General features: G+C 40.2%; 1 protein-coding gene and 1 long non-coding RNA gene across 9 annotated transcripts in view; one reads left to right on the top strand and one right to left on the bottom strand.

Annotated features, from left to right (window-relative positions):
* The window catches only part of KCNT2 (potassium sodium-activated channel subfamily T member 2), a 436,001-nt gene extending 434,831 nt beyond the window's left edge, over positions 1-1,170 (bottom strand). For 7 of the 8 annotated variants that reach the window (XM_070767900.1, XM_070767905.1, XM_070767902.1 and 4 more), the window contains exon 1: positions 577-1,170. In XM_070767900.1, coding sequence (XP_070624001.1) covers positions 577-671 — 95 coding nt within the window. In that variant the 5' untranslated portion in view covers positions 672-1,170. The remainder of the gene's footprint in view (positions 1-576) is intronic. The other variant, XM_070767906.1, reaches the window with a different exon arrangement.
* A 57-nt stretch (positions 1,171-1,227) lies between these two features.
* Positions 1,228-11,831, top strand: LOC139176315 (uncharacterized). The gene is made up of 3 exons (XR_011560718.1): positions 1,228-1,456; positions 1,555-1,852; positions 7,705-11,831. It is a non-coding gene; the product is annotated as an uncharacterized lncRNA (long non-coding RNA).
* Positions 11,832-14,526: the final 2,695 nt, after the last annotated feature.

Here is a 14,526-nt window from a genome sequence, read left to right as displayed (position 1 = left end):
TGCTATACGAACACATTATGAATAATAATCATGGTTACCCGTTCAAAGTGAGTTTTTCCAATTGCAAACGCTGTCATTTTCACTAACTACCTGTTACATATTGAAACCAACTGTCTACCTGCGTCTCCAAATGTTTAAAAAGCATAAATTTCCCAGTGGTAGGTGGACACCTAATCAGGTGTGCTTTTTCAATCAACTCGGATGCATTTTCGAATTTGATTAACAACAGCCAAGGGGAAAATATGAAAACTGATCGGCAGTGATGCTGCGTGCCATTTGGACATACTATACCTCTCACACCAGCCTCATCCACACCCTGGGAAAGCACAGATAGACAAAAGAATAAGCACCAAAAACATGCAATAAATACATTGCAGGGGTCCGAAAGTGAAAAGGAGTTCCTTGCCTACACCAGTTGCCCTATAGTCAAAATGGAGAGACACGTCAGAGTCCCTCTCCCTCCCTCCCCCAAGCTCTGGCTCCCTTTCCTCGTCTCCCTCCTTTTAGCCTTTCGGCCTCCCTATCCCTCCCTTTTCCAGCTGTATCTCCGGAGCCACACTGCAGCACACCACTCACCTGTCGTCGTTCTGCCATCCTTGGTCCCCGAGCAGCAAATCCCGAAACCTGTACCTGGGAGGCAGAGGGGGCACTTCGCTCTCCAGATCAACCATCCTTCCTCAAAGAGTGGGAAACGTGAGACAACGAATGGAGGAGGCAAGGAGGGCGAGCGAAAGAAAATTTTGCCGAGTGGGGGGGAGAGGACTTCGTCAAAGGAGGCGGCGGGAAGGGGGACCGCAGCGGGGGAAGGGGCCTTGGAGGGGGATGGGGGTCTGCGCCCAGCCGGAAGCTGAGGCCGAAAGGGCCGGCTCCTCTCCTCCGGAGGGTGTGATGGGGATGATGCAAACCCAGCCCAGGAGCAAAAGTCTGGCTCTGACAAGGACCGACGATGCCAAGGAACCGCCCCCAGGCTGGGCGCCGCCTCTGGTCGCCAGGACTCGGGGGAGGCGGGAATGCAAAAGTTACTTCGCCCGAAAAAAAAGAGAAAAGACGCGCGGTGCCTAGAAAGAGAGGAGAGGGGTGGGCGTGCGCACAGCGCGAGGGTGAAAGCCCGTCCTGCCCGGCTGCAGGCGCGACCCTCCTCGGAGGCTAGCCCAGCTTGCAGCAGGTTCCCGCAGGCGGACGCCCCGCACGGCCGCGCAGGCGCCGGGGGCCCTGGGGTTGGGGGTCCCGGCGCAGCGCAAGGGCTCTCCCCGTGGGCGGGGCCGCCGCGGCGGCCCCGCCAATGAGACGCCCCTCGTTAGCATAACGGTGACGGAGGTGCCGGGGGACGACCAATGGGGGCGAGCCTAATTAGTGGGTTCCCGGGCTGAAATCCCCCACTCCGGAGGAGGGGGACCCGCGCGCGTCGAATGTCCCCAGGTCACCCGGCTCCTTGTCTTTGGCCGCCTTCAGCCAGGTAGGCAGCGTGGAAATGGCACGTTCCTGGAGAGGGAATCCCCGCTCCCAGCTTCAGGAAAGTCCTAGTCTTTTTTTTTTTTTTTTTTTTTCTCACAGACTGAAAGCCAGGGAGGTGTTTTCCCTGATCCTGGAAAGGAACGAATAAGGGCCACTTTAGGCCGCTGCAGAGAAGTGTTTAGAAGTGTTTAGATGCTGGCATTAGAATGCGTGGAGGATGGCATACTAGGGCAAGAGTGTGGTGCTGTGGGCTTCCATGTGGCCTTCGCCTTGCTCAGTGGTCCACGCGGGCAGAGGAAGGGTGAACCCCAGGTTCCACAGCCTACTTTTCAGAATGGACCGCAGCTTATGAGAACATGCCTATGTTGCTCTTCTAGCAAACACCGATTCCATCAGGGTATGTACATTCGGACACCAACTACTCTTCCTCTGAGAGAAACGGGCCTGAGGGTACAGAGAAGATTGTGTCACGGCCAGTGGCCTCAGGGATCTCATCGTTTGCTTGGAGGATCAAGCTTATAAATGAAGTGATACAACATGAGACACAGTAATCCAGCAACATACAGGTTTTGGAAATACCTATGAGATAACACACTTTTTCATGCACGGAAGGGTCAAGACAGAAAATGAACCAAGTCTTTTATGTTACTTTGCAACTTACTCGAGGAAAGAGAAGAAAGCAGTGGAGCAGGGAGAATCCTATGAGTTCATGCAAAATGATAGTTTAAAATGTTTGGTTCATTCAGGAGTCAGTGATTAATTTGGTATGATTAAATTTTCAGTGGTCATGGAGTGGAGGGTTAAATACAGAAAGTTAGAAATTCAATAAGAAGTCAAAATGTAGAAGCAGAGAAAATCGAATGAGCACCTACCTAAATCTTAAGAATCAGTGGAAATAGATGTCTCTATCTTCCAGATCCTACCCATTCTTCCAGACCCACCTCAAATGACATATCCTCTATTAGATTTCCTGATGCTTCCAGTTGGCTAAGATACCTTCTTCCTTTGAACCCTTCATACCCTCTGTGAGTGTTTTGCTTGGAGTTCTTATTATATTCTGGCCAGCTGTGTGATTAACTGTGCATTTTTCTGCATCTTATCCCCCTTCCTGTGGCTTATCTTTCTAGCACAGTGACTTCAAAATGAGTAACATCTCAACATATACTGTTGAGATGCATTAAAAGCTCCTAAACCTAGGAAGTTAATCTTTTTTTTTTTTTTTTTTCACTTTGGCTTTATCTCCAAAGTTATGTGTTTATGGTTTGCTTTTGTTGTGTGTGTGTGTGTGTGTGTGTGTGTGTGTGTGTGTTTTGCCACCACTTTGCCAAATGAGAAAGGTGAATTGGTACATTGTTAGTTTAGGTGGGATGGGCTGGGGCTGGGGAGAGAATATCTGTTTTATATTTTGGACCTTATCATCTGCTATAAAGATAGCTTTGTGAAGTTTACTTTTTTGTTTTTTTTTTTTTTACTGTTCCAGGCTAGTATTTATATTTTTATTTATATTATTATAGTCTGCTTTTATATACAAGGGCAGAAATCTGAAGTACTTATGTATCAGTAACCAATTCAGAAGCAAGGCACTAAAATAAAGGAAAAAATAGCTGTTTAGTGTTGGATTCTTGTCGTGTTACAGATTAGAGAGTAAAGTGGCAGCATTTGAATTAAAAGAAAGCTGTGCACCCTCACCCTTATGACAGTTTGAATTATTTGGTTTCCAAGTACCCAGGAAACATATTAAGAGGGAACAAGTACCTCAGGTAGAAAGAAAAAAAAAAAGGAATAAATAAAAACTTGCTCCGCTAGTAGTGTCATAGCCCAGCTGTCAAGGATACAAAGGGTACAAAGGACCCTACTGTGTCAAAGCAAGTGGAGATCAATATGTGCCTTACAATTGTCACCAGTGAAGAATCTTATCTTTCTGAATTTAAGAAAATTAAAAGAATGATGCAGTATAACAAATACTATCCTGATAATCTTAAAATATAGCAATATTTGGGCCTTGAAACTTAATTTTTTTCAGTTTTCTGAAGGCAGACTTTTCATTTTTTGTCATTAATTTTTACTTTTAGCTCTCCCAGCTGTCTTTCTATACTTTTTACTCTTTTTTTCATGCCGAGTCATGCCATTTCCTGCTGTTAAAACATACTTTCCTCTTTCACTGTTTTTATCTTGGTTTCCTTTATTTCAATGTGCTCTTTTAATCTCCTATTTCATAGACTCTTTATGTCTGTGTGTGTTGTGTGTGTGTGTGTGTGTGTGTGTGTGTGTGTGTGAAAGCTTTCATTTTACCATGACATGAGAGTCGATTTTTAGAAACAATTTTAACTTGGTTCTGTACAATTTTGCAACTTCCTCGCTGGTAATCTTAGGTTATCAAATAAAAATCTAGTGTATATGAGAGCAATAGACTAATTTGGTCTCATAATACTAAGAGAACACTCACCACAACTCTTCTGAATTACAATAGTGATGGAGTAGACCATGCCTAGACTGATAATTAGGGAGAAGATTCATTTCCTACTCTTTCCAGAAACAGATTTCAGAATATCTTCTAATTTCTTCCTTTTTCAATACAGAAAAGGTATTTTTCTTAGGTCTTTGATTTCCAGTACATTAATTATATTAATATTTAAATATAAAAATAAATGAGAGTAGAGTGAAGAATGATTGAAGAGTGAGTGAAGAGTTAAGATAATGAGTGGAAAAGGATTTTGCTTACAAAAAGCAATTTCTTGATAATTATCTTGTGAATAATAAGCATGGCTGGAAGTATAGAATATGTTGGGGTTTTTTACCCAAAAATATATGCACATTACGTGTGTTATTTTTATGAGAACATTTTTAAAACTGCCAGTGATTATGTCTACCAAGGCCTATAAAAGTTGTTTGAAAATAAATTTTGAATAGAAAAAAATAACTTTATATATGTTAGGCTTCCTACTTCATAGATCCTTCATCTGTGTAGGCAAAAAGAAGGCGGGATAATCCACATCTATTCAGCATCATTAAGTTACATAGCAGCATTTCAATGTAAAATAGAAAGATGTGTTCAGTTAATTTTTTTAACAAAGATTCATGAAATCATCACTACGAATTAAACTTCTCATAGTCTAAGGGGGCAGGAGAAGGCCATCCAATAGGTACACTAGAATATGGCAACACTAGTAATTGTCACTGTCAGTGTGTTGCTGAGGAGCACAGAGAGACATCTCATTCTGCTTTGGAAAAATCAGGAAGGCTTTCTGGAGGAGATGACATTTACACTAAAGAATTTTAAAAGCAAATGAAAGCATCACTAACTACACAGGTACAGATAATGGATATGAGAAAGCGATAGCAGATTCCAGCAAATGCAAAAGCTTCATGTGGTTTGAGTTCAGGGTGTATATTTAGGTCGGGAGGGGACAGAGAGAAGGGAGAAAAATTGGCAGGAAGACCAGCAGCCAGGAGCTGCCTTCATTTATCATTTGGAGGGGCTTGGCATGCCTTGCCATACGTGTGGATTTTAACTTGTAGACAATGCTGAACCTTTTGAGGATTTTTAAGGAATTTTCCAAACATGAACCCAGTTCATGTTTGGAAAGACCACCATGGTTAGCAGTGAAGATGATTGATTGGTGGGGAGGACAGGAAGGGAAGAATGGAGACCATTGATGAGCCATTCAGTATGTCAGAAAGATATGCTGATTGTCTGAAATAATTACAGTGCAGATGGAATGTAGAAGACAGCTTTGTAGAAAATTAAGAAGATGGTCTTGGCAGGATCAGATAGTTGAGAGACTGTGAAAGTTAATGGGGAGTGAAGAATCAATGATAGTTTCTGGGCTTCCAGGATGAGTAAGTAGGTGAAGAGTATTATTCTTAGGTGAGATGGGAATACAGAAATAGGTCTGAGTGAGAAAATGAGTTCACTCTAAGCCATCTGCAAAAGGGAGAAGTCAAGAAGGTTTGAATCTATGGGTTTGAATACCAGGAACAGATTTTTATCCAGAGATGTGAAATCAAGAAGCATCCTCCAGAGAGATAACTGCACCTGGCTCAAGGTACTAGGAGGTGACAGCAGGGCAGACACTGAGCCCGTACGGTACCCGCGGGAGCAGATGGGCTGCAGAGGTAGAAGGTAGACAGAAGGGAATTCAGAGACAGGTATCTCTCTATTTTCTTGATTGATTTTATTCGGTGACCCTTAATTCAAGCTAAAATAGATTCTATCTACAGGAAGAAAACTGTAACAAAACCTGTCCTATATTCTAAGCATGTCCAGCCACATGACAGAATCATTTTTATTTCAGCAACACTGAAAAGAGGAACTAGTGGAGAGAAAATTAAAAGGCAGAATATCACCAGTGACTCACCAATTCCACCTAAAAAACAGAGATAGGTAGTTTAGAGGAAGGCCATTTGGAGATTTATGAAGATATTCCAGTAATTAATGTGATTTACCCACCACTTCCAGTGGCTTTTGCCATTCTAAAATTAAAATCTATTCGAGAAGCAGAGTGTGTATTTGCACCTTACATTAAGGTAATATATGGCTATAGCATTTTATTATTATTTTAATAGCAGTGTCCTCTGAGTTTCCTCTATGCTTCTGTCCCTTTTCTCAAAGCTTTCCCTAAACACACATGTTATTCAGCATCACTCAATGACAGCGCATATCATCTCCCTTTACCTGTTTCTAAAGTCTCTTCCTTTGAATTTTTGGAGGAAGAAGACAGAGTTAAATTAGGTATTAAGTATCGAATGTGTTTAAATATCTTTGAAGCATCTTCTCCTACAATAATCCAGGAATCACACCCACATGAGGCTTCTACCTATGAAACATAAACATTTCGGCAGGGAAAAATTATCTCCAGTAGGTTTGGAAAACTCCTGCTCTCATCCTGGTTCTTCCAATCCTTATGTTATAGTGTCCCAAATCCAGTTCACAGACAGATCAGAGAAGCCCCCTGTCTCGGTCTTCCTTTTACTCTGAGCCTGTCATCTCCAAACCTTCCAAAACAATAATGGTGACTATGATTTTGTCTTTTCCACAATCTTGTCAATTAGTGGGTGGTCAACAACCTTCTAGTGAGTGAACGAGAAGCTGCCTAAGTGAATGGATTAAGTCACATTCTTGTCATTCTTCAAGCATGGAAACAAAAATGCTAAGAAACTAATAGCTGCAGTGTAACTGTTATGTGTCTGACATTATATAGGGGATTCACAGTAATTATGAAAACCAAATAACTTTGTCCAGTTTTCAAAGATGGGAAAACTTAGGCTCATATGGTATCACCCAGGTAGAAGGTCCAAGGCCAAGACTCCAAACCTTGATTTTCTGACTCCAAAGTGCATGTTCTCCCCAAAATAGCTGAGAAAGAAGATTTATGATAAACAACTATTAGGTATCTCTGTTTATCAGTTGGTAATCTAAATTAAAATAAAATTATAAAGTTTCCCAGTCCAAGTCCTGCTGAGCCACTATGCTCCAACCTATTTCCTTCTTTCTCACTTGTTTGTTTTCCCTGAACTCTTGTTTCCCCCCTTCTCACCACGGCTGCATCATAACTTCATTATCACTTTGTCAGAGAAGACTTCTATAATCACACTATGCAAAGATGCTCTTTGTATTTGTGCTTTCCTGGTCTCCAATCCCACGGCAATTGATATGAGCTCTGTAAGTGCTTCCCTTATAGCTCAGTTGGTAAAGAATACGCCTGCAATGCAGGAGACCCCAGTTCGATTCCTGGGTCAGGAAGATCCACTGGAGAAGGGATAGGCTACCCACTCCAGTATTCTTGGGCTTCCCTTGTGGCTCAGCTGGTAAAGAATCTGCTTGCAATGTGGGAGACATGGGTTTGATCCCTGGGTTGGGATGATCCTCTTGAGAAGGGAATGGCTACCACTCCAGTATTGTGGCCTAGAGAATTCCATGGACTGTATAGTCCATGGGGTTGCAAAGAGTCAGACACGGCTGAGTGACTTTAACTTTCACTATAAGGGTAAGACCTTGTGGATCTTGTCAGCATGCAGAACAGTACGTGGTATATAGTATGGACCTCAAAACAAAGTCTGCTGAATGATAGAAAGCAAGAAAGGAAAGTAAGATGAAGTAGAGAAAGACAAAATCAGTCAATAATCTTGTTGAATAATTGTCTAGATTTTTTAATTCTAGCATGGGAAAATTGTGATGTGTATATATATATATATATATATATATATCTATGGCAGTCTCTATATGGTTTTTCCAATATTCATGTACAGATGTGAGAGTTGGACCACAAAGAAGGCTGAGTGCAGAAGAATTGATGCCCTCTAACTGCAGTGCTGGAGAAGACTCTTGAGAGGAGTCCCTTAGACTGCAAGGAGTTCAAACCAGTCAATCCTAAAGGAAATCAACCCTGAATACTCATTGGAAAGATGAAAGTTGAAGCTCTGACACTTTGGCCACCCAATGTGAAGAGCTGACTATTGGAAAAGACCCTGATGCTGGGAAAGATTGAAGGCAGGAGGAGAAGGGGACAACAGAGGATGAACTGGTTAGATGGCATCACCAACTCAATGGTCATGAATCTGAGCAAACTTCTGGAGATAGTGGAGGACAGAGGAGCCTGGCATGCTATAATTCATGGGGTCACAAAGGGTCAGACACAAGTTAGCCACTGAATAACAACAACAACCGTGTGCATGCACGTGCATGTATCACACTTACCTAAGTAAGGCATGCCAATTTAAAAAATGTTTTATCAGAGCCTTATATAAACTATAATAGGTCTTCTCTCATGAGGATGTGACTTGAGAAGTAGAGTAATGCTTGCAAGAAAGAAAAATAGTATGGGTTATGGTCTTGGCAATTAAAATGCTTTTTCTTGTATTGAAATATTGTCAATTTTTATTGATTTTCTCTTATAAATTTAATTTACAAGAAGGAAAACTTCTGCTGATTTCTGTATTATGTCTATAATATATTAACAGTTTATATAGTTACTGTCTGTCCATTCCAGTGTTAAAAATGACCCCAGGCTCATTTGTTTAAAATCTATAATAATTTGACAATATCTTACATTAAGTGAATATATATTCTTCTCATTTTGAAAATGATTAGATAGAGGAAATGGAAAGCTAAAATAAATCACTCAATAACCACTATAAATGTTATGGAAGCCCAGTTTTCCTGAATATTATCATCTGCATCCATTGCCATCTTGATTTGCACCATTTGAGAATGAAAATAAAATGTGTGTTTACTGTACATTTTTTTATTTATATAAAACTAGGAACACTCTTTGATATAAATCACAGCAAGATCCTCTATGATCCCCCTCCTAGAGTATTGAAAACAAAAGCAAAAATAAATAAATAGCACCTAATTAAACATAAAAGCTTTTGCATAGTGCAGGAAACTATAAACAAGGTGAAAAGACAACCGTCAGAATGGGAGAAGATAATAGCAAACAGGGCAAATGAGACAAAGGGTTAGTCTCCAGAATACACAAGCAGCTCATACAGTTCAATATGAGAAAAAAACAACCCAATCAAAAAGTGAGCAGAAGGCCTAAACAGACAATTCTGCAAAGAAGACATCAGTTCAGTTCAGTTCAGTTGCTCAGTAGTGTCTGACTTTTTGTGACCCCATGAACTGCAGCACGCCAAGCTTCCTTGTCCATCACCCACTCCCGGAGCTGGCTCAAACTCATGTCCATTGAGTCAGTGATGTCATCCAACCACCTCATCCTCTGTTATCCCTTCTCCTACCTTCAATCTTTCACAATATCAGGGTCTTTTTCAAAGAGTCAGTTCTTGGCATCAGGTGGCCAAAGTATTGGAGTTTCAGCTTCAGCATCAGTCCTTCCAAAGAATATTCAGGATTGATTTCCTTTAGTATCTGCTTGCAGTCTAAGGGATACTTAAGAGTCTTCTCCAATACCACAGTTCAAAAGCATCAATTCTTTGGTCCTCAGCTTTCTTTATAGTCCAACTCTCACATCCATACACAACTACTGAAAAAACCATAGCTTTGACTAGATGGACCATTGTTGGCAAAGTAATGTCTCTGCTTTTTAATATGCTGTCTAGGTTGGTCATAGCTTTTCTTCCAAGGAGCAAGAGTCTTTTAATTTCAAGGCTGTGGTCACCATCTGCAGTGATTTTGAAGCTTCCCCCCACAAAAAATAGTCTCGCACTGTTTCCATTGTTTCCCCATCTATTTGCCATGAAGTGATGGGACTGGATGCCATGATCTTCATTTTCTGAATGTTGAACTTTAAGCCAACTTTTTCACTCTCCTCTTTCACTTTCTTCAAGAGGCTTTTTAGTTCTTTGCTTTCTGCCTTAAGTGTGGTATCATCTGCATATCTGAAGTTATTGATATTTCTCCCAGCAATCTTGATTCCAGCTTGTGTTTCATCCAGCCCAGCATTTCTCATGATGCACTCTGCACCGAAGTTAAATAAGCAGGATGACAATATACAGCCTTGATGTACAGATGGCTAATAAACACATGAAAGGATGCTCAACATCACTCAGTATTAGAGAAATGCAAATCAAAACTACAGGGTATCACCTCACAGTGGCCTGAATGGCCATTATCAAAAAAATCTGCAAGCAATAAATGCTGGAAATGGTGTGGAGAAAAGAGAACCCTCTGGCACTGTCGATGGCAATGCAAATTGGTACAGTCACTATGGAGAACAGTATAGAGATTCCTTAAAACCTAGGAATAAAACTACCATATGACCCAACAATCCACTCTTGGACATAAACACTGAGGAAACCATAATTAAAACAGACACATGTATCCCAATGTTCATTGCAGCACTATTTACAATAGCTAGGACATGGAAGCAACCTAGATGCCCACCAACAAATAAATGGGTAAAGAAGTGGTACATATACACAATGGAATATTACTCAGTGATAAAAAAGAATGCATTTGACTCAGTACTAATAAGGTGGGTGAACCTAGAGCCTATTATACACAGTGAAGTAAGTCAGAAAGAGAAAAACAAATATCATATATTAACGCATATATATGGACTCTAGAAAGATAGTATCGATGGAACTATCTGCAGGGTAGCAATGGAAACACAGACATAGCGAGCAGACCTGTGGACACAGGGGAAGGAGTGGGTGGAATGAATTTCAAGAGTAGCATGGAAACATATACATTACCATATGTAAAATATATATTCAGTGGAAATTTGCTGTATGCTGCAGGGAGCTCAAATCTGGTGCTATGTGATGACCTAGAAGGGAAGGGGTGGGAGGTGGAAGATGGGATGAAAGTTCAAGAGGGAGGGAGCATATGTATATCTATGGCTGATTCATATTAATATATGACAGAAACCAACACAATATCATAAAGTATTATCCTCTAATTAAAAATAGTTTTTTTTTTTTTTTTTTTTAAGGCTAGTTAGAAAACTCATGAAAATCCAGAGAGAAGGTGATGAGTGTCTAAACTAGGTGGTGGGAGTTGAAAAAAAAAGAAAAATAAAGTTATTCACTTTGCTATCTCCCTCAGAAAAAATAAGAATGAAACAAAATTGTAAATACTGATACTAATGACACCATGTTGAAAATTCATCCTCAGATCAGATCAGATCAGTCGCTCAGTCGTGTCCGACTCTTTGTGACCCCATGAATCGCAGCACGCCAGGCCTCCCTGTCCATCACCAACTCCCGGAGTTCACTGAGACTCATGTCCATCGAGTCAGTGATGCCATCCTAGGAATTGAGAAAAAAGACGGAGCCATTAAGCATGGGTATTAGCTGCAACTATTCAGACTAAGTTGAGATTTCTGTATGCAGTCCTCAGAAAAAGAATAAAACTATAGAAAATTAGATATATCTTTGAAGAAGTTGCTATTTAAAGGTAATATATTATTAGTGATTTCACACTTGGTATCTATCTGAAAAGCTATTATTTGAAAGTAGTGAGTCAGCATGTATCTCATTTTCAATGTAAATGCTACTTTTTTCACCCTGAGATCACGCCAGCCTGGGGCAGGAGTACAAAGTTGTGTCCTCAGATGTAAAGAACAGTCTTTTGGACTCTGTGGGAGAGGGCGAGGGTGAGATGATTTGGGAGAATGACACTGAAACATGTATATCATCATATGTGAACTAGATTGCTAGTCCAGGTTCCATGCATGAGACAGGGTGCTCTGGGCTGGTGCACTGGGATGACCCAGAGGGAAGGGATGGGGAGGGAGGTGGGAGTGGCGTTCAGGATGGGGAACACATGTACACCTATGGCTGATTCATGTTAGTGTATGGCAAAACCCACTACAATATTGTACAGTAATTAGCCTCCAATTAAAATAAATGAATTTATATTTTTAAAAAACAACAAACGTTGTGTCCTATTTTTTACACACACGCACACACACATAAAATCTTAGTAAATCCTTCCCTTCAATCCCATCATTTAGGTTCCAAATTCCATAAGTGAGCATGTGCTTAGTCTCTCAGTCATGTCTGACTATTTGCAACCCCATGGACTGTAATCCACCAGGCTCCTCTGTCCATGGGGATTCTCCAGGCAAGAATACTGGAGCAGATTGCCATTCTGTCCTCCAGGGGATCCTCCAGACTCAGGGACTGAACCCAGGTCTGCTGCATTGCAGGCGGTTTTGTTTTTTGTTTGTTTGTTTGTTTGTTTTGTTTGTTTGTTTTTAACCATCTGAGCCATCAGGGAAGCCCAGAAGTGAGCACAGTTTGTCATAAAACCTACCCTTTCCTTTTACTTCCCAGTGTACCTGGTTCCACTGCCTGCCAGCCCACCCATCCAACCACCTGAAAAACAATCTTCTATGGTGACCATGTGTACACGTTCTGAGCCTGAACTTCCTGGATTTACATCCTGACACTGGCATTTATCAGTTGCTTGACCTTAGGCAATTTAATCACTGTTGCTTCAATTTCCTCATTTATGAAATGAATTACAGCACTCATTTTTTGTGGATCAAATGCATTAATATGTCTAAATATTTTAGAATGGTGTTCACCACATACTTTGCCATTGTTATTACATTTCTTTTTCAAAATGTAGGCAACCACATTTCTAGGTCCTTTCCTTAATAATAAATTCATCTTCGCTGTTTAGCAACTAGTGAATTTAAGTATGCCTTTCCAATTTCACACAACTGGTTGAACAGCTTTGATTACCTTTTAAGAGATCAACTAAAATATGTGCCCTCAGAGCATTGAAACAATGTAAAATGTGCTAAAACTAAAAAGAAAAAAAATAATCTGACTGCTCAGTAATTCTTCTTAACTCCCAAGGAAATACTAAATATGGATTATCACCAAGTACCTTAAACATTCTCTAGTTAGAAGCCATCATGGAGGCATTTAAAATTAAAACAAGCATCTTGAATTATTATCACATACAAAGAACATACACTGTATTGAGTTCAGATGCAATAAGCTGTACATGTACTACAGAGCTTCCTGAGTAATGCAACTTTTACAATGGGGCCAAACAAACTTTATAGTTGCACAAAATGAGGATGTGGCAGAAAGCAATATGGAAATGTCATAGCCAAATCACTAATTAAGAGGAAAGGTGACCACTTCCTACACAAATATCAATACAAAATTTATTGAAATACTGATTGCTGTGAAGAAATGCAACATATGATATTTGAGAATATTAGGATGAACATTGTTGACAAGTCATTCACTCAGATGTAGGAAAGTTGAATAAGAAACAATTCCAATTTGTCCTTTGTACCTCTATTTCATTTTGTTTTGTCTATAAGCCACACACTCATTTGAACTTAAGCCCTGGGAGAATCCATGTTTCACAGGGTAGTACAGAAACCCTAAATGCAATTATATGTTAATGACCTGACAGCCTAAGTTGAGTTTCAACTGATTTCCTGAAACATTAGTCAATTATTCTCCTAGGAGTTAACTACCAAATTATCTAAGATCATCATCTTTCCATAACTTACCTGCTTTACACAGACAATGTTTCCAAAACAATTTATCCCATTTAGTTATCCTAGAACATGATTTAAGTGGGACCAAGATTGTAAATATACTCTCAAATAGCTTTATTTTGAAATTTTCCACCAGTTGTTTCTTCTTTCTCATTTTCCTTCAATGCTTTTCTCTTAATTCCAAATTCCTAGATGATGATCAGTTGCTTAGAAAGAGCAACCTAGAAGCTGAGTCCTTTATGCTAGAGTCATAGGAGAGTTACTGAGTAGGAGTGAATCAAATAGGGAACAAAATATGTCCGAATTATAATTCAGGAGTAAAAAAGAGATCCATGTTAGAGATTCTGCAGGAGCTGAATTGGATTCTGAAAGAAGACTCAAGACAATGTCAAGTCAAAAGTAAAATGAGGATGTTTAAACAGAGGAAATATGCTAGGTGTTAAACCAGGCTAGAGCAAGAGCAGCTATGAGAAGAGGGACATCAAAGACCATCAAGGTGAATGTGACATATCCAGAATAGCAGACTGTTCATTCTTATGGAAGGAAATCTGTGGCTCAAATGGTAAAGAGTCTGCCTGAAATGCATGCCAACTGGGTTTGATCCCTGGATTGGGAAATCTCCTAGAGAAGGTAATGGAAACACACTCCAGTATTCCTGCCTGAAGAATTCCATGGACAGAGGAATCTGGCAGGAGACAGTCCATGGGGTTGCAAAGAGTTGGACATGACTGAGCAACTAACATTTTCACTTTCACTTTCAAGGAACAAAATAAACTTGGGTCTCATTTAGGATGTTCTTGATTACTGGTACAAAATACATGATCTACTATGCCATAAAACACTAAAAATGATGAAATCCATATTGCAAAATTGAGATTTAAATTGAAGAAAGTAGGGAAAACCACTAGACCATTCAGGTATGACCTAAATAAAATCCCTTACGATTATACAGTGGAAGTGACACATGGATTAAAGGCATTAGATCTAATAGAAAGAGTGCCTAAAGAACTATGGATGGAGGTTTGTGAATTTGTACAGGACGCAGGGATCAAGACCATCCCCAAGAAAAAGAAATGCAAAAAGGCAAAATGGTTGTCTGAGGGGGCCTTACAAATAGCTGAGAAAAGCAGAAAAGCTA

Source organism: Bos indicus, chromosome 16 (genome assembly GCF_029378745.1).
Source record: "Bos indicus isolate NIAB-ARS_2022 breed Sahiwal x Tharparkar chromosome 16, NIAB-ARS_B.indTharparkar_mat_pri_1.0, whole genome shotgun sequence".
NCBI classification, from domain to species: Eukaryota; Metazoa; Chordata; class Mammalia; order Artiodactyla; family Bovidae; genus Bos; species Bos indicus.
This window is presented reverse-complemented; position numbering and strand designations above follow the sequence as displayed.